Below are 23,186 nucleotides of genomic sequence, written 5' to 3' on the forward strand. Positions count from 1 at the left end.
TTGGTTAAACCAACGTGTGAAAAAATTGAGGAATTGAGTCACCATCAGTGAATTCCATTGGTGATGTCCCAGATAAAGATGTTTTCCCAAAGTGCTGTGGGTTTCCTTAAAGGATTTAATAGTTTTGGAGGTCTTTTCCAGCCTAAGTGATTCCTGTGATGATCCTGAATGGTGATCTCATAAATGATGATGCCCTCAATGATCCCTTGTCCTTGTCTGAAGTTCCTGCAGTAAAGCAGCGCTGAGGGATTCATTTCAGGGACCCACTCCCAATAAACCACTCTCCAGAATTGAGAGGAGGTGCTGGCAGAGCCCAGCCTGGCCTCAGCTCTGTTTTCCCTGCATCACAAATGGGACAAATGCCCACAAAGCCATCCCTGTGATGAGCCCAGGGGGTCCCACCCTCTGGAATGTCAGCTCATGGAGAAGAGATGAGGAGCTGGAATACCCACAGGGGCACACCTGAGCTGGGGGATGATGCAGCATTCTCATCTCTGCGGGAGGAATTGAAGGTGCCTCGTGTCAGACTTTGGGAAGAATGTGCCAGAAATTTTGGGAGAATTGTCCTCTGTCAACCCCAAATCCACCTGGAACTTGCCAGCACAGGCACCGGCGCTGCCCTTTCATATCTTTCTACTTGTTTGTGCTCCTGGGCCAAAGGGATAAAGGGAATTGTTTCTGCAATCTTCACAGGAGAAATTTTGAATTTCAGATAAGGTTTTGTCAGTCAAGGATGAGCTGAACTAACTCAGACCTGGAAGCAAATGATAGAACACATAAATTCCCTCAGCTTCCCGGATTTCTTTCCGTGCCTGATGACTTTTTTCCAGCAATGTCCAATATAAATGAAGTTCTCTGCTATTACAGCTATTACAGAATATATTACTGCCCAGTTTGGCAGCTTTTGCAAAGCTGTGCTTTGTTTGCAATAAGCAATTTTCTTTTATCTGTGCCCAGAGCACCTCTGGGTCAACATCGTGAACATGCAAATATTTCAGTAGATTGATTGGATACATCATAAACTCTGTCTTATTTTTCTATTATTTATTTGTTCTTTCAGATAGATTTATGTCCATTTGTGGCACAGGCACTGGCTGTGGAAGGATGGGCTCAGTTTGTGGATTTTGGAGCTTCCATATGACCTTGGAAGTGTTTGGAACATGGTGTCTGTGACCTTGAATTTATTTCCTGAGCTTCGTGCAGCCTTGGTAGCTTTTACACCATCAGGAAATTGAGAGATAAAGCCTCTTTAATTTCCCATTTGCCTTAAATTGTTCTGATGAACTTATGATTAAAATAAAAATGAGCAGGAGGGACAGTTCAATATCCCCCTGCTGCTTATTGAGCGTCGCTGAGGTTGGAGAAAGGATTCGACTGAATTGGAGAACAGAGCTCGTGGATCTTTGGTTCTTAAACCAAACTGGGCTTCATTTTACTCCTCTGTGATCACAGGAATATTCCCACTCCTCTGCAGCTTTCTGGCACTGAGCTCTTCCAGTGAACTCCCCGAAAGAAATGGAGCCCAAGTGGAGGAGGGAGGCGGATTAGTCTCTTATGTAGTGACAAAAAGCCAGGTGCTACAGAAATGCAAAATACTCCAGTCAAGGAATCCTGTGCCTCCCTCACTTTAATCCCTGGTGGATTGTGGGGCTGTCCTGCCTCTCATTGATCCAATAAACGTGCTACAAAAAGATTCCCTGGGTAGTAAATAGGATGGGCTGTCTTGGATTCATAAAACGGCGAACTCCGTCTTGCGCGGAGAAGTTCCACGGAGCGTTTTTTGCACCCAAAGTAGGTCAATCTAATTATAATTGCCTTTAATGAGCACCACTCTGCAGTTTTGTACCTGTAGCTGCTTGGCACTCAGAAGTGCAAATGCCTTTGCTGCCTTTGAAAAAAAAAAAAAAAAGAGAATCTAACAGGGGTGTGAGTGCTGCTGCTGTCTTTTGTTCCAGTGAGCCATTCCCAGTCAGGGTTGGAGGGCACCTTACAGGATGGTTTGTTTGGTCAAGCCTTGCACTGTGTCCTGCTCTTTTTGGAGTCAGGACAGGTTTGTGGCTGACGAGATTTCAGGCAGCCTTGGCCAGCCAGGCTGCCCGTGGTGGCTCAGCCTGTCACTCCCTGGGGTCCCTTCGGCTTTCTCAGGGTGAGGGTGGGATGTGGCACTGCCTGCACACTCAGCCCTTCTTCTGCCTTGTGTCCAGGTGGAACTGGGGGAGAAGGAGACAGTCTGGCATTGTCCCTGGAATTGGGGGACACTCAGCTCTGGCATTGTCCCTGGAATTGGGGGACACTCAGCTCTGTCATTGTCCCTGGAACTGGTGGAGAAGGGGACAGTCAGCTCTGCATTGTCCCTGGAATCTGGGGACAGTCAGCTCTGGCATTGTCCCTGTGCTGTGACCCAGCAGGGCCTGGCCCCTGGCACAGGTGCAGTCGGAGTGTGATGGGAGAACTCTGGGTTTTGTGGTGGGCTGGGGAAGGGTGGCCCCAGGGCCAGGCAGCAGCTGTGAATCCAGCTGTGCTCACAGCTGTTGGGAGCAGAGCCCAGGATGTGTCTGGGGGTTTGGGCTCCACATCCCTGCAGGGAGGAGGCCAGAACTTCATCCTTAGATTTTACTTTCCTCTGTTTCCTGAGGCACAGAAACCTGGTGGGAAGAGCCCTGTATGCTCTGTTGGGATGCTGAGGACATTCAGTGTTCACCTGACACCCTCTGACTTTGTGCTTTTGTCTTTTCTCTTGGCAGCCCAGAACTGCAGTCACACATTGCAGGGCCCAAACGGGACAATACAGAGCCCAGGCTTTCCCTATGGATACCCCAATTATGCAAACTGCACGTGGACAATCACTGCTGAGGAGCAGAACAGGATACAGCTTGTTTTCCACTCCTTTGCATTAGAGGAAGATTTTGATGTATTATCCATCTACGATGGGCTGCCTCAGCAGGGGAATCTGAGAACGAGGTACAGTGTTCATTACAGTGATGTTTATAAACATGTTCCCCTTCCTGCCACTGGGATTAAATCTGCCCTTGGATGTTTATGCTGCAATAAACTGGGAGTGTTTCTCCATGAGCAGTTCTTACAGTTGTTTTGATTTCTTATCTCTGATAAGGCTTGGAAATGTTTCTCTGAACTCCTGACAGTAATGATTTATCAAGACTTATCCCAGACATGCAGAGGAGTTAATTAGGAAATGGAGCAGGAGGGAAGCAGAGTTAATGTGCAGAGAGCTTCCCTCGGTCCAGAGGACACTCCTGGAGTGGGAGAATGGACTGTGGGGTTCAGTGACAGCTCTGCCAAAGCCTTTGTGGGTTTTCCCCCAAAATCTGGGGTTCCTTACCCCCGGTCCATCCAGCAGCTGGCCAGGGCTGCATTCCTCCCATCTGTTGGATCTCCGGGGGTAAGAAGTTTTCAGTAATCCACTTTAGTAGGCAAACTCCCCATGGCTTCTCCAGTGAGGCTTTCAGTGTTAAAAAAAGTTTTGTGGGAGGCTGATTTTGCTGTGTTGCTGTGGCAGCAGATGCTCTGTGAGCTGTCAGCTGTGGAGCAGTCGTGATCTCAGCCCTCTGAGCTGGGGACACGACTGGAGGTGCTGGTGGCAGCTCCACCCTGACAGTGATGCATTCAAAAACTCAGGGAGCAGTGGCAGCATCCAGGCTCTGAATCTCTGGCAAGAATTCTGGAGCCCTGGAAATGGATTTTCCTTCAAAGCACTCGAGTTCAGGACAAATCCATTGACCTCAGTGTCTTGTCTGACCCGAGTGGAACATCTGAGCTGCACCCTGGTGGAAATCAGCTCTTTATGTAGATTATTTCAGTTATGCAAATAAATCATCTCCTCATTTGGCAACTGTGCTTGAGAATCACTTTAATTATGGGACCTGGGTGTTTAATCAGGAGGTTCAGTGCTTTGCTTTGGGGATAATGGAGAGGTGGAAAATTGGGGGTAAAATCCAGCTCAGGAAACTTTGTGTGGTGAGAAGTTAATGCTGCTGTGAGACCCTTACTAGAACATTCTGGTTGTAAATAAAAGTAGCAGAAAGGAACCTCCCAAGTGTGAGCTGGGGCTCTGCCCTGGGGATTTGTGGCCCTGCACTGGGGGAAGCTGAGGAAGCAGAAGAGGTTCAGGTGCAGCTTGGGCAGGTGAATGGGAGCTGGGGGTGGAACCAGCAGCAAAATCCACGTGGGAATGTTCCATCTCTGAGCTCAGGAAATGGAGTGTATTTAGGTCAGGAAAGGGAAATAAAGGGGGGAAATAAAGAGGGGGATTCCTAGAGGTCTGGAAGCATTTAGGGAGGCTCAGCACAGTAAAAGATGAACTCCTGCATGGTGGACATGTGCTTTCTTCCCTTGGACATTTGTTTTCTTCCCTTGGACATTTCTGGATTAGCAACTTTAAACCTGGAGTTGGCTCCTTTGGGCTGTTTCATGTCTCATCTCCTTGTTCACCAGTTTTAGTGTTTGGGCAAGGTTCTTGCACAGCGTGGGATTGCTGGGGTGTCCCCTCATCCTTGTGGGTCCCTTCCACCTCAGGAGACCCCAGGTATTATTTCTGGTGTATCAATCTCACCTCATTAAACTCTTAACTGTTGCCTAACACTGGGTTACTTTTTTCTCCCTTTTTTCTCTTTCTCATGGCCATCAATTTTGCTTTTTTTTCCTGCCTGCTCTCCAAATGTTCTCCATTCATCACCGAGGTGCATCCCTGAAGATGGATGGCCACGTGTCACTCATCAGAGCTCACCCAAAATGAGCTGTGAGCAAGGGGAAAAGAAGGGACAACTGGATTTCTTTGCCTCTTCCCCTCCCAAACTTCTATTTTTGAGCATCCCTGATGCATTTGAGGTCCTTCCCAACCCAGACCATTCCAGGACTTCCTGGGAAGGGGTTAATGTTGTGTTCATCATGTGCTGGCAAACACCCTCTTGTCTTGCAATTTAATGTGGTGTGAAGGTTCCCTAATAGAATAAGAGCAGCCCTAATCCAATGAGGCATTTGCTAATAAACAGCTTTACTGGATATTAGGGAATTTGCCTTGCGTGTTTGTGATGAGGACGTGAATATTAAATGGGTTTCAGTGCCTTAATTTAGACATCCAGGGCTGTTGTCATCTCTCAGTGCCATGACTTTGCTTTGTTTGCTAAAATCAGAGCTCGTTTCCAAGTCTTTGCTATTCCAGCTTCTCTCAAATCATCGGGTTTTTAGAATCCTGCAGTGGGTTGGGTTGGAAGGGAACTTCAATTCCATCTCATTCCATCCTCTGCCATGGGCAGGGACCTTCCACCATCCCAGGCTGCTCCAGCCTGGTCTTGGACACTTCAGGCATCCAGGGCCAGCCACAGGTTTTGTGGGCAACCTGTGCCAGGGCCTCCCAACCCTCACAGGGCAGGATTTTTTCCATACATATAACCTAAATTTCTCCTTTTTCAGTTGGAACCCATTCCTCCTTGTCCACTGGAATTTTCCCAGCTCCTGGCTTTCAGCAGGAACTACTGTGGGGGAATTTTCTGTGAAACCTGAGAGCTGTATATTATAATTATTATATTAATAATAATTATATTTGTGGCTGCAGAGTTTTCCTTGATGAGGGACATCAAGATTTGCTTCATGTCCAGGACTTCCCCTTCTCTTGAGCTCATTCCACCAGACCAGACTCTTCCTACATCCTCTTCCTCCAAGTTCCCAGCTGCTGTGGGATCAGGGAGTCCTGTGGAGCCCTGCAGTTATTCCAGAACAGTCTTTGCCCAGTTCCCATTGTGCCTTGTGATTGTGGCATTGTTCCCAGGTCGCTCCAATCAGGTTCCCTTCCTGATTGCCTTCCCACTGTGCTGGCCTCAGAAACTCAGCACAGACCTGACTACAATTTGAATTCTTGGGGTTATTTATGGCTCTGAGATTGCTGTGGGATTTGGGAGAGACTTGCACCTCTTTGTGTCAGGCTCTTGTTCCACGGCATCCCCAGAGTGGGCAACGACAGAACCACGTGGCTTGCCCCAGCTTTTTCATCTGCCAGTAATTTGCAGGACCCCTTTAATGTGAGAGTCTTAAATCACTTGCAAGTTCCCTGATTTGAAGCTTTGAGCTTGTTCTCAGACCCAGGGAAAACACATTTACAGTCTCCCTGTGTGTCGGTCCTTGTAGCTCCCTAATTCTGTTTTCCCAGTGAGACCTGCTGAATTTACACTCCAAATGGAAGTGGTCAGCTTAGAAAATCAGATTTTTGGTTTTTTTTTTCCTTGCAGCTCACGTCCCACATCTCACCGTGTCTCCTCAAGCTGCTCCCAGATCCTCATCCCTCTTCCTAACAAGTGGCTGAACAGTGAGGAGAAGGATTGCCATCAATCTGCTGTGTGAGCAGTTCAGAACCACGTCTTGGGCCGTATTTAATTGACTGAAAGTTGAAGGATTTGGTTTGAACTCGGAAAAGATGTGATCCTTGTGATAAGAGCAGTTATCTCTGGGCTGACCTAATTACCTGCACCTTGCATGTTCTATTGATAACCTTTTAATTACTCTTTGAAAAAGCAGCCTGGGTGACTTGTACTTAATTACCAATCAAGAGCACAAAGCTTTTGATCTTAAAAACAGCAAAAGGGAGGAGGAGAGGAAGGGACAAAGGGAGGAGAGAGTTCCCCCAGTGTTCCTGTGGCTTGCAGAGATGCAAATTTGGGGTGAAACGACATCCTGGGGTTTAGTTCTGGTAAAGAAAAAATCCCGGGGTTCAATTCTGGTCAAGAAATTCCTGGGGTTCAGTCCTGGTAAAGAAAAAATCCAGGGGTTCTGTCCTGGTAAAGAAATTCCTGGAAAAGCAGCACTTGTCAGCTGGGAATGCACAGAGCTTGTGTCAGGAGTTTGTGTTGAGTCACCTCTGGTCCAGTGCAATATTCCTTTGTCACTGCCTCATGTCTCCAAGGTGACTACAGTTCTTTTTTGCTAAGGAGAAGGATAAATAAAGCAGCGGGCCAGCTAAATCCTTTGTCACCTTTAGTAAACATCCGAGCCCCACCTCCCTCTCAGCAGAGCCTTTTGTCGCTTCCCATTAACTCCATGGGAAAAGAAACACAACAAAACCCCACTTAAATTTATGTTCTCTGCTGTGTAGGATAAAATCCACTTTATTTGTGTTTTTCTCTCTGGGAAGAGGCATGTTTGAGCTGCTCCAGCAGCTCCAGGACCCTTCAGCAGAGTCCCTGTTTTGTTCTGAGGAAGTGCTGAGTGTTTAAACTCTGTCTGCAGGATAATTGATGAAACTGGAGCTGAAAGTCTGGGAGAGGTAATGGAGTTAATGCAACTGCAGCAGGGCTCTGCAATTTCAATTCACTTTTTCCATATTTATTAGCAGAGGGTGCATCAGGAGGAGTGATAAAAGCAGCTGATTCAATCAGAGTGGGAGCTTTTTCCCTGGCACCGTGGGGAATGTTGTAGGCTCAGGAGGAACCTTGGCAGGGATATTTTGGCAGCCTCTTCAGAGATGGGGATGAAGAGGTTTTGTCCTGGTTTAGGGGTTAAAGGACCTGCTCACACCTCTGAGGTGAGACACACAGGCAGGGTCTCTGAAGAGATTGCTTAAATTATTGCTACATTATTATTTTATTTTATTTTATTTTAGTTTAGTTATTTTATTTTATTTTATTTATTTTATTATTTTATTTTATTTTATTTTATTTATGTTACTATTTTATTTTATTTTATTTTAATTTTATTTTATGTTATTTTATTTTATTTTATTTATTTTATTTTATTTTATTTTAGTTACTATTTTATTTTATTTTATCTTATTTTATTTTATTTATGTTATTTTATTTATTTTATTTTATTTGTGTTACTATTTTATTTTATTTTATTTATTATGAATAATTACTTTTACATTTATTACTACACACATTGCTCTGTGACAGGAGGTGGCTCCAGTCTGGCCCTGCTTGTAAGAACCTGTCCCAAAAATCTCTTGACTTAATACAGAACCAAATAATAGTTAAAATTATTCCAAAATAACGTGCCTTGGAGTCAGTGAGCAGGGTGGTGGCACTGCCCTCTGTGGGGTTTGGTGCCAGCATGGGCAGGGCAGTGCAGCAGAGGGTGTGGGGCACAGGGATGTGCTGGAATCCCTCCCAGGAGCAGGGATCCGTCCTGCCCGGAGCCCAGGAGCTGCTCTGCTCCCTGGGCAAATCCTTCTCAGCTTTCCCTGCTGTGAAATCCCAGAATCCCAGAGAGCTGCTGGCCTGACAGCCTCTCCATCCTGCCTCTTTTTCCTTTCAGGCTGTGTCAGACGCTTGTTCCTGTCGTGCAGGACTCTGCATTCCTGCTCTGCAGGGCTGCTGGGAGCCCGGGGTGATCCCAACACCTCCAGTGTGGCAGCACTTGCTCCTTGTGTCCCCCCTTGCCCTGTGTTTAGCAATAAACAAACCTTCTGTGATTTCCAGGGTGTTCCAAGAACTTATTTTTCCCATTTCACACCCATGGTGACTTTTTCCTTTTTGCTTTTTTTTGCCTTTTTTTTTTTCTTTTTTTTTGGTTTTTTTGGGGTTTTTTTGAAGAAAGACAGAAATAACCCAAATCTGCCAAGTTCTGAATTGAAGCTGCTGAGCCGTGCTTGGGCTGTATCCAAACTTGTCTTTGTTTACCCAGAATGTCAGCTCGGATTTGCCAGGGGGTGACTGAGATTTGATGAACTTTCCTGTGAATTTGTCTTTTTTCTTCCTCTTGGTTTGTCATAACGAGGCTGAGAATGGAGGTGCCACAGTTGGATTTCATGGAATTGTGGAAGGGTTTGGGTGGGAAGGGAATTAAAGCTCATCCCATGGGCAGGAACACCTTCCCCACTCCCACCCCAGGGCTGGAGGCAGCTCTGCAGGTGGGGTCTCACCTGAGCAGGGCAGAGGGGACAAAATCCCACTGCAGTGCCAGGAAATCTTGGAAAAACGAGCATGGAAGGAATGTGAGAAAAACAATAAATCACATCCAACTCCGTGGTCTTCCCAGTCCATTGCATTGCATGGAAAATCAAATTTATTGAAATTTGATGCTCAGTACCTGTCCCCAGCCTGAGCCATGAAGGCCTCATATATCTGAGCTGGCTGTGCTGGCTCTGGGCTCTATAAATAACACTTTTCTAGTGGGAATTGACCCAAACCCTGCTTTAAACAAGTGGAGAAATCCATCCAGGCTGGGATTTATGAGCTCTGTCACTGTCCCCCGAGCCCGTGTTGGTTAATGAAGCTTTGTCAGTGTCAGAGGTAAGCAAAGGGCTCCTGGGCCTTGATGGATTGTGCTTGGCTTGGGCAAGGGAGGGAGGTGCAGCTGATTCCTGAGACTGAGAGCTGTGCTGGATACAATTCCTGAGAAAATTGTTGGTGTTTATGGCACTGGGAGAAGTCAAGGAACAGAAAAAACTGAGGTTTTTTGTCCTTCGCTTGTTAACTGGCGTGGTAAGAAAAACAAAAATAGTGGATGTCAGAACCAGTGGATTGTACTGGTTTGGAATCAATTCTCCAGCAGCTGGGATGGGATCAGAGTGGCCATGGGAGTGAAATGTGAGCAGATCCAAGCACTCCTGTGCAGGTGTTTGTTCTGTGCCTGACTCCCAAACAAAAGCAGTTGGGCTCTGAGCACAAATCCCTCCACCAGCTTGGCTAAATCCAACTGGGAGCTGTTCTTGTGTCACTGCAGGATCCTTTTAAGTTGGTTGAGAGTTGATTTTTTTTTGGTCCGGAGCATCATTTCAGCCTTGCAGGGCTGCAAATGAAAGGACAACTATCTCAGTGACACCAGCGAGCTGTGCCTGGAGGACAGAGCTGCCTTTTAAGTGTCTGCAGCATTTGGGAGCTGGGAGTGTTCTCAGATCATGCTCTGCTTGTTTTTTTGATGATTAATGAGAGCGTTCGTGTCCATGGGCTCTGGAAAAAAGCTGACATCTCGCTGTAATTGTGTTTTTCTTTAATAAATACAGGGAAAAATCTAACAGAGCCACTGATGGGGGAAAATTCCTGCTCCAGCCAAGCCTGAGGAAATGCCAGGAGAAGTGAGCTGGCTGCTCAGGGGTGGCTTTTATCCACAGCCACGGGCAAGGGGAAGTTCTGCAGGAAGGAGAAGGGATGAGATGTGTGAGAGAGGCTGAGGCAGCAGCCCCTGGGCTGAGGGCCCCTCTCAGCATCTCCTCAGCCCCAGCCTTTCCTGCTCCAGGCCTTTCCTCAGCCCTGCAGCACTCCAGGAGCTCCTGGCCCTGCTGTGCTGAGGATCCAGAGCTGGACAAGCCCTCCAGGGCTGGGCAGAGGGGCAGCATCCCCTCCCTCCCACCTGCCTTGCAAGGATCATTATCCCAGGATGGTGCAGGGGTGCCAGGCTGCTGTCATTTACCCTGCACACAGCAAGGAGAGTGCCTCATTTGATGGGAAATTTTCCCTAATAGGTGCCTTTAAATGACAGGCAGAAAAAGCTCACCGAGCTCTGGGGTGCTGTAATTTAATGCTGGGTTAAATGACACAATCCAGTGCATTTTCATTAGATGTTCTGAGACACTTCTCCAGCATTTATGCTTTAAAGGCTGCTGGATTGCCAGCTGCAATAACTGTTTTGATTGCAGCCTGAGCTGATGGTGGGCATCCTACCAGAAAAATAATGGGCTGGGCTTTAATTATGGCACCTGCACTCCCCAAGTGCGTCAGCGCGGCCGTGCTGCATCCAAGGGATGGCAAATGTGCAACAGATGGAGCTGAGGGGGCTTGGAACAGGCCTGGGGGGTCCTGCCTGGGTGTTGGGGTTTGGGGGAAGAAGAAATGTTCGGGTGTGGCTTGAAGCTGCTGAGCAGAGCAGCCAGGGGGGCTCTGGCTGGGCTCAGCTCCTTTCGGGGGGGCACGGGGCAGTTTTCCATCAGTGCTGGCACACTGGAGGGCTCCAGAGGGGCTGGAGAGTGCCCAGGGAAGGCTGGAAAACTCCTGATGGAGCTCCTGAAGGGGCTCATCCTGGAGCAAAGGAGGCTCAGGGGGGACCTTGTGGCTCTGCACAGCTCCTGCCAGGAGGGGACAGCCGGGGGGGTCAGACTGTGCTGCCAGGGAACAGGGACAGGAGGAGAGGGAACGGCCTCCAGTTGAACCAGGGGAGGTTTAAATTGGATTTTAGGGGAAGTTTCTCCATGGAAAGAGTGGTCAGGCATTGCCCCGGGAGGTTTGGAATGCCCATCCCTGGAGGGGCATCCAAAGGAAGGGCTGGAGGTGGCACTTGGGGACAAAGTGGGGATTGGGCACAGCTTGGACTCAATGGTCCTGGAGGGCTTTTCCAGCCTCCCTGATTCTGGGATTTTTCCCATCCAGGCTGAGCTCCATGGCAGGTGAGGTTTCTCCCGTGTGGAAGATGCTTTTCACTGCCATCAACTCTCCCAAAACTGATTTTTCCTGTCCTGCTGCAAGTTGGGAGCCAAACCAGGCAGACTTGCAGCGTCCGTGGCACACCTGAAACAGAGCACGAGGGATGCAAACAGAGCAGAGGATTTCTGTGTTGATTTGTTTGGATATATTGATTTTTTTGCAAGGGCAAGCTTATCAAGTGGCATTTCTGGCGCTGGTTTCGTTTGGTTCCTCGCTGCAGGAGCAAAATTAAGCCAATGAAAAACACATTGCAGATCTCACACAATCAGCACTGGCTCCGAGCACGTTAAGGGGATAATCACTCAATAATCCATTTGGCTAGAGGTACAGAAGGAATGGAATATGATTATTCCTGCTGTTATTACTGCCCTCACCTCCATAAAAACAAGGAGTGGAGTTTGCTGCTTCCTTGCCTTGTTAGTGAGTGTTTTTTGTGGTTGCTGCCCTGAAGATCAGCGATGTCAGACTTGCTGTTTGGTGGGGAATGATTCCATGTTCTGTCTGCCTTTCCCCTGCTTTAAATCTCTCTGGGGTGCAGATTTAGGGAGGAAGGCAGGAGAGCAGTTACCAAGCAGGGATTCCTGCCAATGCTGGCTGTCCTGGGGCTTTGCAACAGCAGAGCTGAGGTTTTGAACATGGCCATGGTAAATGATTGTTCTTCAAGGGGATGCTGCCTTGGACAAGACAAGGACATCAGAGAAGAAAAAAAAAGCAGTTGTGTGAGTTGGCTGGAGGCTTAAGAGGAGAAGTGGCTTTTATTGTGATTTCAGTGAGAAGCAGGAGCAGCTCCAGCTCGTTCCCAGGGCAGGATTTCCCTGCAGGAGCAGCCAGGGAGGGCTGTGGGGCAGAGCTGGAGGTGCTGCACAGGTATTTCCCTGATTGCAGCAGCATTTCCTGCTCCCTCCTGGCTCAGTTTGCTTTCAGTGGAGCCACCTGTGATGTTCTGTGGGCTGAGGGGATTTTTGGTGTGTGGGGAGTGGGGTTTGGTGCCTTTGGTGGGGACACACGAGTGAACCTCTGAGGGTCAGAGCTGCTTGGCTTTATCAATCTCTAGAGGCTCCCCTGGAAATTGTCTCTCCAGTCAGTGTGGGCTCTGAGAACAAGCTCAGTGACAATTTCATGCCCTCGTGCACAGGAACTTCTCTTTTAAAGCCCTGTTAGTAGAAAACAGCAGTTGTGTTGGAATAAATGCTGCAGGGCAGTGTTGTTTCAGGTAACACTTAATTCCTGTGACTCCTGGGGGAGAGCAGCTCTTCCTTACAGGTAAAGGACATGTTCCTGTTGCCCTGAATTAAAAGCAACATCTGCAGAGTGGGATCCTCTTAGCACAGGGGCTGTGAGCAGAATCCACGATGCAAAAAGCTCAGCTCAGAGGGAGCAGATCCACTCTGGGGAATGAAAGGCATTAACAAGTTCCTGGGTGATGGTATGGGCTGATCAGGGGAAGATAAATCAGCAGGTTCTGCTTTTATTAAAGCTGGTCCAGGCATTTCCTGGATTTTTCTTTTAAGTGCATGGATGTTTCAGCAGGCCACTCTAATTAAACTGCCAAATTAATTAATAAAAACAATGACACTTCCACTCAGCACAGTAAAAACTGAATCCTTCTGGCTCCTGGAAGCTCTGATTGTTAATAAACAGGAGCAATTGTCCTTCCAGCTTGTCCAGTCCGTGGATTTTATGCTGAGGGCTGGTCAGTGCTGCTGTGCTGACATTAAAACTTAAATCATGGGCTGGCAACTCTGTGAGCTCTGCCAATAACTGGAATTTTTGCTTCAATAAAGTTCTCAGGCAGAGCCTGTCAGCTCTCATCAGTCAGAGCTCAAATGTGTGTGAAATAATATTTAAGTTTGCTCAATGAGAGGCAGAGAGAAGAGGAGGGAAGTTCCCTCTCTGTCTCAGGGGCTGGTGATGACTTTGAGCAGGAATTGCTTGGGCTGGGTGCTCAGAGAATTTTCAATTTAAATTTAAACCCCCTCCCCAAATTTGGTTTTGTTCTGTGGGTGCCTTTTCATTCTGTGTGAAGAGAGGAAACACCCTGAATGAAATAACATTTACAGGTATTTCCTAAAGGGGCAGAGAGCTTTGTGTCACGGGTGATCCTTTGCCCCCCTGGCACAAAGTCTGGCTGCTCTACGTGGGATAAACCTCAGAGTGTGCTTAAGAAGCTTTAAATTCTCTTTTTTTCCTGTTTATCTCATGCTACTCCTGCCCTTGTGATCCTTTGAGCACTCTTGATCCCAAATGATACCAAATTCCTTCAGTTCCTGCTGCTCCTGTGGTTTATAAAAGTCTGGGTTTGGGGCTGCTCAGGGATTGCTCCTGAATTCCTGGCCCCAGTAATGGCAGGCAGAAGTCCTCTGTGGGAATCCTTTAAACTGGAAATCTGTCCAGGAATCCCCTTGGCCAAGTGTGAGGAGCTTTGGAAGTTGTAAAAATGTAATTTTGGTCAACAGGCTGGTCTGGGGATGGCTCAGCACCAAGGGTTTGTGTTTGGGATTAATGAAAATCAGTAATAAACAGGTTTTTATAATAAAATCAGTTGTCATTTAGCTGTGAGTCCATAAGGGGAGCAGGTGGGACTTCCTGGATTTGTCCAATTTTATTTTCTTCTCTTCACTCTGATTTGTGCCCATGTCCTGGGAATTCCTGCAGTGCAGCTCCCAGACCCTCTGGTGCAGCAATTTCCTGGCTGTGAGCTTGGATTTTTACCTCAGGGAGGAGGTGGGAACCATCCCTTGGTACATTTTGGATCTGTGCCCACATAAAACCCCCATCCTTGTCCTGATGCTGGACTGGGGAGGATTCCTAGAACCTTCCAGCCTTTTCCATGTCAGACACTCTGGAGGCACCACTCTGAAGGTTTATTTAGTTGTTAACATCCATTTTTTGCCTGTTTTTTGGGTTCAGTTTAGTGCAGTTTGTAGAACACTTCAGTCAGATTTTTACTCCAAGGTTCTCAAAACATTTTAACATTATTGAACAAAGCCCTGGGCTCACTCAGCACCCCAAAATCTCTGTCCCATGGGGTGGGTTCTGCTCCAGCATCCCAGGGCTGGGTTTGTGGAGTGTCCCAGGGCAGGTGTTGGTGACCAGGGAGGGGTTTGGGACAGAACCAGTGAAGAACCACAGGAGTAGAGAAAACCTGTGAAAAACTGTGGAAAACTCTGAAAAATTACAGGAGCAGTTCCTGTGGGCAGGCAGAAGGTGGGAAAAGCCCAGGATTTGTTGCTCTCAGGCTGTCCCAGGTGTTCAGGAGCTCTGAGCTCCTCCAGGAGTGTGATGGGATCAACCCCACTCCTGGTTTTTGTAGGGCAGCAATGCTGGGTGTGACCTGGTGTGAGTTTTTCCCCAATGAATGTGACCTGGTGTGGGTTTTTTCCAGTTAGAAGTGGTGAGTGCAACCTCATTGTGGGTTTTTCCTGGTAAGTGTGACTTTGCTGTGAGCTTTTACCAGGTCAGAAGTGATGAGTGTGACCATGCTATGGGTTTTTGTAGAGCAATGGTGTGACCGTGCTGTGGGTTTTTCCCTGTGAGTGTGACCTTGCTGTGGGTTTTTCCTGGTGGAACTGACCTTGTGTGGGTTTTTCCTGGTGGAAATGACCTTGTGTGGGTTTTTCCTGGTGAGTGTGACCTGGCTGTGGGTTTTTTTTTTTGCCAGGTCAGAAATGGTGAGTATGACCTTGTGTGAGTTTTTCCTGCTGGGGCTGACCTGGCTGTGTGTTTTTCCTTGCTGTGGGTTTTTCAGGTCAGAATTGGTCAGTGTGACTTTGCTGTGAGCTTTTCCCAGGTCAGAAGTGATGAGTGTGACCATGCTATGGGTTTTTGTAGAGCAGTGGTGTGACCGTGCTGTGGGTTTTTCCCTGTGAGTGTGACCTTGCTGTGGGTTTTTCCTGGTGGAACTGACCTTGTCTGGGTTTTTCCTGGTGGAACTGACCTTGTGTGGGTTTTTCCTGCTGAGGCAGACCTTGCTGTGAGTTTTTCCTGGTGGGACTGAGCTTGCTGTGGGTTTTTCAGGTCAGAAGTGGTCAGTGTGACCATGCTGTGGGTTTTTGTAGGGCAGTGATGAGTGTGACCTCACTATGGGTTTTTCCTGGTGAATGTGACCTTGTGTGGGCTTTTTGCCAGGTCAGAAATGGTGAGTGTGACCATGCTGTGGGTTTTTCCCTGTGAGTGTGACCTTGCTGTGGGTTTTTCCTGGTGGGACTGACCTTGTGTGGACTTTTCCTGCTGAATGTGACCTCGCTGTGGGTTTTTCCTGGTGGAACTGACCTTGTGTGGGTTTTTGCTGCTGGGGCTGACCTTTTATGGGCTTTCCCTGCTGAATGTGACTTCACTGTGGGTTTTTCCTGCTGGGGCTGACCTTGCTGTGGGTTTTTCCTGGTGGAACTGACCTTGTGTGGCTTTTTTCCAGGCTGACAGGATTCCAGCTGCCCGCTCCCATCGTCAGCACTGGCCTGGTGCTGTCCCTGTGGCTCGTCAGTGACTACGCCGTGAGTGCCCAAGGCTTCCAGGCCAGCTACGAGGGTGAGTCCAGGAGGGGCTGGAATTGCACCTGAACTGGGCTTGGGAGGTGGGAAACTGAGCTGCAGAGTCTGCACCAGGATCTGGATAGCTCTGCCTCATTGTTGTGTAATTTAAATTTTTTTTTTTCAGCATTTAAATTGCTGGTTCCTTCCAGCAGAGTGGGATTTTTTTTTGTTAAAAGTGTGCTCTGGCTGAATTCCCTGGAGTATCTGGGAAGGGTGGGTAATGTCAGGAGAATTAATCCACAGACATCAGAGATTTATGTCCAAAAAGAGACAGAGGAGTCCTTTTACTTTATTCCAATAAAGGCAGAGGCCACGGGGCATTCCCCTGGGATCTCTCCAATTTTTGGAGGACTCAGCCTCCTTTTTATCCCAATTTCCCAGCTGCATTTCTCTTCACTTTTTCCCCATTTCTGAGGTACTTGAGAGGTTCAGACTTCCCAGAACACCTGATCCCCAAGATTCCCCTCTAATGTATAACCCTCCTTTTAATTTTTAATTCTAATGGAATTTAGGGTTTTCCCCATTGTTTCTTTCATCTTTCAATATCCAATTCCATTTATCAGCAAACCTAAATTTTATTTGTACAGGCAAATATCTTTTCCCATTCACCAATCCTTCCCATTGTTTCTTTTCTCTCTCAGTGCTGGTTTTATCCGCCAGTTTCTCATTCCTCTCAGTAATGTGGGGCTGATTTCCAGGAGCAGTGTCCATGTAGGCACCAGGAGATTTGATTTACTGCACTTCCCTTGCATTCTCCTCACCCATTTGTTATTTTGCATTTCCCTGCCCCTGCCTCCCCCAGCCCTGAGCTCACCCTGTGTTTGTGCCATCAGTGATGCCCAGTGGCTGTGGGGGTGAAGGGTTGTGTGTGAAAGCTGCAAACCTGGGGCAGAGGAACCCTTGGACATCTGGAAAAAGCTGTTTTATAGTGGAAGTCATGTCAGGATGTTCCGTGGTGCTGCTGGGGGAATGACAAATTAACCATGTTAAAATGCAGCTTACACGGCTGTTGATTACTGAACCTAAAATGCTGCTCAGTTCCCCATAAATGTTTTTGGTTTTTTTTTTTTTTACCTTGAGTCCCTAAAATTATCATTAAGGCTGAAAACTTGTTGGTAATGAGTCCAACTGGCCAATTACCCCAGACATTCAGCCAGGGAAATGCTTCACTGAGGTGATGGTGGAGCCTCGCAGCATTTCCTGCTCTTGACAATTAAATTCTGCTCAAATCCCCTCCACTTTCTGCTGAAATTCCCTCATTCTCTGCTCTGCCTCGAGGCACTGGGGGGGGTTTCTTGGTGCTGAAGCCATCAGAGCTCGCAGGGGCGCAGTGGGGGCAGCTGTGGGGTCAGAGCTGGTCCCAGGATTGTCCCACTCGTCCCTATAGGGTCAGGGAGCAGCTCTGGTATTGCCAGGGTTGGGGTCACTGGGGAGGCTGTGGGGGCTGGCAGGACAGGGCAGGATGTTGGGGCAGGTGAGGATGTCAGGACAGGTGAGGATTTTGGGACAGGTGAGGGTTTTGGGACAGGTGAAGCTTTTGGGACAAGTGAGGATTTTGGAACAAGTGAGGATGTTAGGACAGGTGAAGCTTTTGGGATAGGTGAGGATGTGGGGACAAGTGAAGCTTTTGGGACAGGTTAGGATGTTGGGACACGTGAGGATTTTGGGGCAGGTGAGGATGTTGGGATAGGTGAGGATGTGGGGACAAGTGAAGCTTTTGGGACAGGTGAGGATTTTGGGGCAGGTGAGGATGTTGGGATAAGTAAGGCTGTCAGGACAGGTGAGGATTTTGGGACAGGTAAAGGTTTTGGGACAGGTGAAGCTTTTGGGACAAGTGAATCTTGTGGGATAGGTGGGAATTTCAGGACAGGTGAGGATTTTGGGACAGGGGAAGCTTTTAGACGGGTGAGGATGTTAGGACAGGTGAAGCTTTTGGGATAGGTGAAGCTTTTCAGACCGGTGAGGATGTTGGGGCAGGTGAAACATTTGGGACAAGTGAGGACGTTGAGACAGTGAAGGTTTTGGGACAGGTGAGGATTTTGGGATAGGTGAGGATGTCAGGACAGGTGAGGATTTTGGCACAGGGGACGCTTTTGGGACTGGAGGATTTTGGGACAAGTGGGGATGTGGGGACAAGTGAAGCTTTTGGGACAGGTGAGGATTTTGGGATAGGTGAAGCTTTTTGGACAGGGGAAGCTTTTGGGACTGGAGGATTTTGGGACAGGTGAGGATGTTGGTACAGGTGAGGATTTTGGAACAGGGGAAGCTTTTGGGACAGGTGAGGATTCTGGGACAGGTGAGCTCAGCACCCATGGGAGGAAAGACAAATCCATTTGCAAAACTGCTTTATTTTCCCCCCAAATGTTCCCAATTTGTTCAGATTCTCCCCTTTGCAGCCCCTCTGCTGGAACATCTGCCAGTCTCTGTGTGAGACACGTCACTCCCAAATCCTGGGGCAGAGGACACGCAGCTGCTTTTGCACTTTCTTGACATTTCCAGTTCATTTTTTGGCATTTACACACAGCTCCTTGTACACTTTGTAATGTTCTTTTATTACCTTGATGCCTCAGGAAATCTTGTACAAAGGCTGGCGCCGGGGCTGCCCTTTAGTCACACACATCTGAAACAATCTGGGGTTTATTTGACTGGTGATTAGGAGGCTTTCAGGGCTGTAACTGAGGGGGAAAATAAATGTATTTAAAACTTTACCTGCGCCAGAGTGACAGAGAGAGCGTTGGCATAAATCAGAGTTTTATTTTGAGGGTGGGAGAGGAGCTCACTTGCTGAAATACAACCCTGAGCCTGCCCCAAAGCAAATTATTTGCATTTTGGGTGTTAATTAAGGCTGAAGGAGGTGATAAATGCAGTTGGGGTTGCTGCTGGAGTGCTGCTTCAGTTCCTTGGGTGTTGGATTCCAAAATGCAGGGAATTCTCAGAACTGTAAACCAAAGCTTAGAATTAAACTCAGGATTTGATCTGAGACCTTGGAAAAGGCTCCCAAACTGAGGTGCTGGAAGCGAGAATGTGGATTTGTAGTTTAAAGCAGAGACAGGTTAAGTTAAGAAGAGGAAAGTTTAGAGTTTTAGAGTTTAAGATAGAGAAACAATGATATTAATTACAAAGGTAAACACGGGGTTTAGAATGCAGTGCTGTGGGTTTGTGTGCCATGGCATGATTGGCTAGCACTGTAGCATGGGTCCGTAAGATGAAATATTTAAGGACTGGGTCAGAAACACAAACATCCTTGTTGGCAGTGTTTTATTGGTCAATAAATCCTTTAAAAGTTTTTTGACTAAGGGTCTTGTGACCTTCTGACCCACGCTGTAACAATGTGAGCCAAACTCACCCTTCCTGCCTGTGCAGAAGATAAGAAGAACAAATCACATCATCTGAAAACTCACAAGTCCCGTCTGTAACTCATTCAAATTCTTTCCAAAATCCCCATACTGGGGAATCTGTGACTCAGGGAAGAGCCAGTGAGGGATAATTCCCGTTTAAAGGCAGAGCAGTGCATCAGAATCCTGCAGTAAATGGCTCTGCTGTGATCTGCCATCAAAGCCCCCTCATTATTTCATTATTCTCCTCCTCCCTCGGAGCCATCGTTGGGAAATGCACCAAAAGAAACAGAATTTTAAAATTGGCAACGAAAGCTCTCAGGAACTTTTTTTTTTTTTTTAAAAGAGGACAGGAAGAAAGTACAGCTGGAGGCATCAAAGTGGCACAAAAACATTCCCAGTGATGGGGATGCATCTGCTGAGCTTGGTGTGAGCAGAGAACATTTGAACATTTCCTGCCTTGCTGGGGAGGGCAGGGTGAGGCCTGGGTGGGGACACGGCCACGTCCTGGCATTCCTGGGGTGTTCCTGGGCATTCCTGGGGTGTTTGTGTTCCATGGGTATTCCTGGGGTGTTCCTGGGCATTCCTGGGGTGTTTGTATTCCCTGGGCATTTCCAAGGCGTTCCTGGTGTGTTCCTTGGACATTCCCAAAGTGTTCCCTGGGCATTCCTGGGGTGTTCCCAGGGATTCCTGGGGTGTTCACTGGGCATTCCCAAGGTGTTTGTGTTCCCTGGGCATTCTTGGGGTGTTCCCTGGGCATTCCTGGGGTGTTTGTATTCCCTGGCCATTTCCAAAGGATTCCTGGTGCCATTCCTGCTGTGTTCCTTGGACATTCCCAAAGTGTTCCCTGGGCATTCCTGGGGTGTTCCCTGGGCATTCCTGGAGTGTTCCTGGGCCTTCCTGGGGTGTTTGTATTCCCTGGGCATTTCCAAGGCGTTCCTGGTGTGTTCCTTGGACATTCCCAAAGTGTTCCCTGGGCATTCCTGGGGTGTTTGTGTTCACTGGACATTCCCAAGGTGTTCCCTGGGAATTCCTGAGGTGTTCTCTGGACATTCCTGGGGTGTTTGTGTTCCTTGGGCATTCCCAGGGTGTTTTTGTTCCCTGGGCATTCCTGGGGTGTTTATATTCCCTGGGCATTCCAAGGGATTCCTGGTTCCTTGGACATTCCCAAAGTGTTCTCTGGGCATTCCTGGGTTGTTCCCTGGGCATTCCCAAGGTGTTTGTTCTGCCCAGGAGGTGGTGCAGTCCCCATCCCTGGGTGTGTTTAACAAAGCCTGGATGTGGCACTGGGGGCCAGGGTTGAGTTGAGCTGTTGGGGCTGGGTTGGACTCGATGGTCTTGAAGGTCTCTTCCAACCTGGTCATTCTGGGAATTCTGTGAATCCTGGGAATTTGTGTTCCCTGGGCATTCCTGGGTTGCACCGCCTGGTTCTGCTCCACCTCACCCTGCAGGGTTGGCAATTCCCAAGTGACCCAAAAAACTCAGGATATTCCTTGTTGTGGGAATTCCTGTTCCTGGGGGCACATTTTACTTAATTTGGGTTGTGGGATTTTAGTTCATTTGGGTTTGTGAAATTTTAGTTCATTTCAGTTTCTGGGATTTTTTTGGGCTTGTGGGATTTATTTTGTTTGGGTTTGTGGGATTTTAGTTCATTTGGGTCTGTGGGATTTTAGTTTATTTGAGTTTATGGGATTTTATTTTATTTGGGTCTGTGGGATTTTAGTTCACTTGGATTTGTGGATTTTACTTTGGTTTGGCTTTGGGTTTTCCTCCACCAAGGACAGTCTCAGCCTACCAAACCCAGAAGCTCATTTGGGCAACTTTTAGATAAAAATCTCCATTTTTGAGTCCCCAAAGCCAACAAGAACTCCAAGTGATCCATCAACAGAGCCAAACCCCAGCTGGGAAAAGGGAGAAATGCAGCAGCTGCTGGGGGGCTTGAAAATCTGGGAATGGACCCCCCAAAATCCCATCTGGGGAGAGGAGAGGGGCTTGGGTCAGCACAAATCTGGATTTAGTGGCTGGTGTGGAAAAAGAGCTGAGGGCAGCCACGGCAGGACCAGTGGGAGTGAAAACCTGTCAGCTTTTTCTTGGGGAATTGGGAGAACAGAGAGGATTTCATTTCCATTTCAATCAAATGCTTTGATCTCAAGGTAATTTCTTTACTTACGAGCTTCTAGGAAACACCAGCAGTTCAGGGAGCTCCGTTTCAGCACGTCTCATTTAGAAAATATTGAAATTAAGTGCTTTCATGCTTTTAGCATCCCTAAATTTGTTTTCTTTCCCTGTTTACTGTCCCTTGAATTCAACATGATTTCCTAATTAGCCCCGCTCACCCTCAGACTGGGGGATTTTTCCTTCTTTTCTCACTAAAGGATTTTTTTTTCCCCAGCCCTAACCCAGCTGTGGAGTCCTGAATTTCCTTTCAGCTGCAGAAATTTTGGAGCCAGTTATAAATAATCCCAGTTAAATTTGACTGGGATTTGAATGTTGACAGCCTCATCTGGTGAAAAAAAAATCTTCCTAAAAATGTAGAAATACCCATTTTTTTTTGCTTATTCTGGAAGATGTGTGAGGCTGGACTGCAAAGGGAATTAATTGCTCTCCTTGCTGAGGAATTCACTCAGAGCTGACTTCAAATAAATCAGGCAAGTTTGAGACACTGAGAGGAAAAGTGACACAAATTCCACAGAAATAATAAATAAAGCAGGGGTGCAGAGCAGGTGGTTTATTTGATCACTAATGAAAGGATAAAAGAAGATTAAATTATTAAAGTAAATTCAATTATTATGAAATCACCACCTCTGGGTGCTGTGTTAGAGCAGAGGGTGACAAATAAAAAGGGATTTAAGGAAAAACACAATCGTGGAAGTGTTTGGGTTGGGAAAGACTTCCCAAATCCAACTTTGGGGCAATTCCTACCTTGTCAAGCAGAGCATGGGGTTGTATTTTCATTTATTTCCTTGTCAGGACACAATTTATAAATCTATCTGTAGAAGAGGGATATATATATATATATATATAGGGGTATATATAATTATATATATATATGTAAATATATAAATATATATGTTAAAAATATAAGCTGTATATATATTTTATATATAAATATAGGGGGAAATATTTTAAAGGGATATAGATAAAAACAAATATGAAAAAATTAATAAAATTTTAAATAGAAATATATATAAAATACACCTATATTTAAGTAAAATATAAACGAAGAGGGCTCTGTAAAAATAGAGGGATGCAATAATGTCAGATGCTATTTTTTTAGGAATACTCAACTATGGAACTTGGAATTTTACTTTTAGGGTGGGTTTTTTTCTTTGGTGGTCTGGATTTTTGCCCTTCCAAAAAGCAGAAATCAGTGGGAATTCCTGGAGGGAAGCAGGGCCCTTTTTTTAAAGGAATACAAAGGGATATAAACCAGAAAGTGCCTGTTTTAAATAGATGTATAAACATAAAATACACAAATATTCAAGTAAAATACTAAAAAATGCTTTTTTTTTGTTTAGGAACCTTCCTCTTTGTAACTTAAAATTTTAATTTTAGGGCGGGGTTTTTGTTGGTGGTCTGGATTTTTTCCCCCTCAAAAAGCAGAATTCAGTGGGAATTCCTGGGGGGAAGCAGGGCCCTGTGGATCCCTGAGGAATTCCAGGGGCTGAAAATTTCCCTTCCCAAGACGTGGATGGCAGCTGCACCAAATTCTCTCTGCAAGCACTGATTGAAAAGGAGCAATTAGGGCTGCACGAACACTGCTCATTTTCAGGAATTAGAGGCGTTGAAATCCCGAGGGAAACAGCCCCGAGGAGCTGGAGCTGTTTGGAAATAAATACTGGGCTCATTCTTCACAGGCTCTTTGCAGAGTTGTGCAAACAGATGGAGAAAATACAATTAAATTGTATTTTTATTGCTGCTTCCGTCCCTCTCGGAGCATTCCTGGCTCTGGGATT

At 47.0% G+C, this 23,186-nt stretch overlaps 1 protein-coding gene across 1 annotated transcript in view; it reads left to right on the top strand.

The window, feature by feature from the left end:
* The window catches only part of CSMD2 (CUB and Sushi multiple domains 2), a 241,716-nt gene that overhangs the window by 18,281 nt on the left and 200,249 nt on the right, over positions 1–23,186 (top strand). The window contains exons 2-3 of the mRNA XM_041479143.1: positions 2,745–2,961; positions 15,778–15,890. Coding sequence (XP_041335077.1) covers positions 2,745–2,961; positions 15,778–15,890 — 330 coding nt within the window. The remainder of the gene's footprint in view (positions 1–2,744; positions 2,962–15,777; positions 15,891–23,186) is intronic.

Source organism: Pyrgilauda ruficollis, unplaced genomic scaffold, assembly GCF_017590135.1.
Source record: "Pyrgilauda ruficollis isolate IOZ18807 unplaced genomic scaffold, ASM1759013v1 scaffold48, whole genome shotgun sequence".
NCBI lineage: Eukaryota > Metazoa > Chordata > Aves > Passeriformes > Passeridae > Pyrgilauda > Pyrgilauda ruficollis.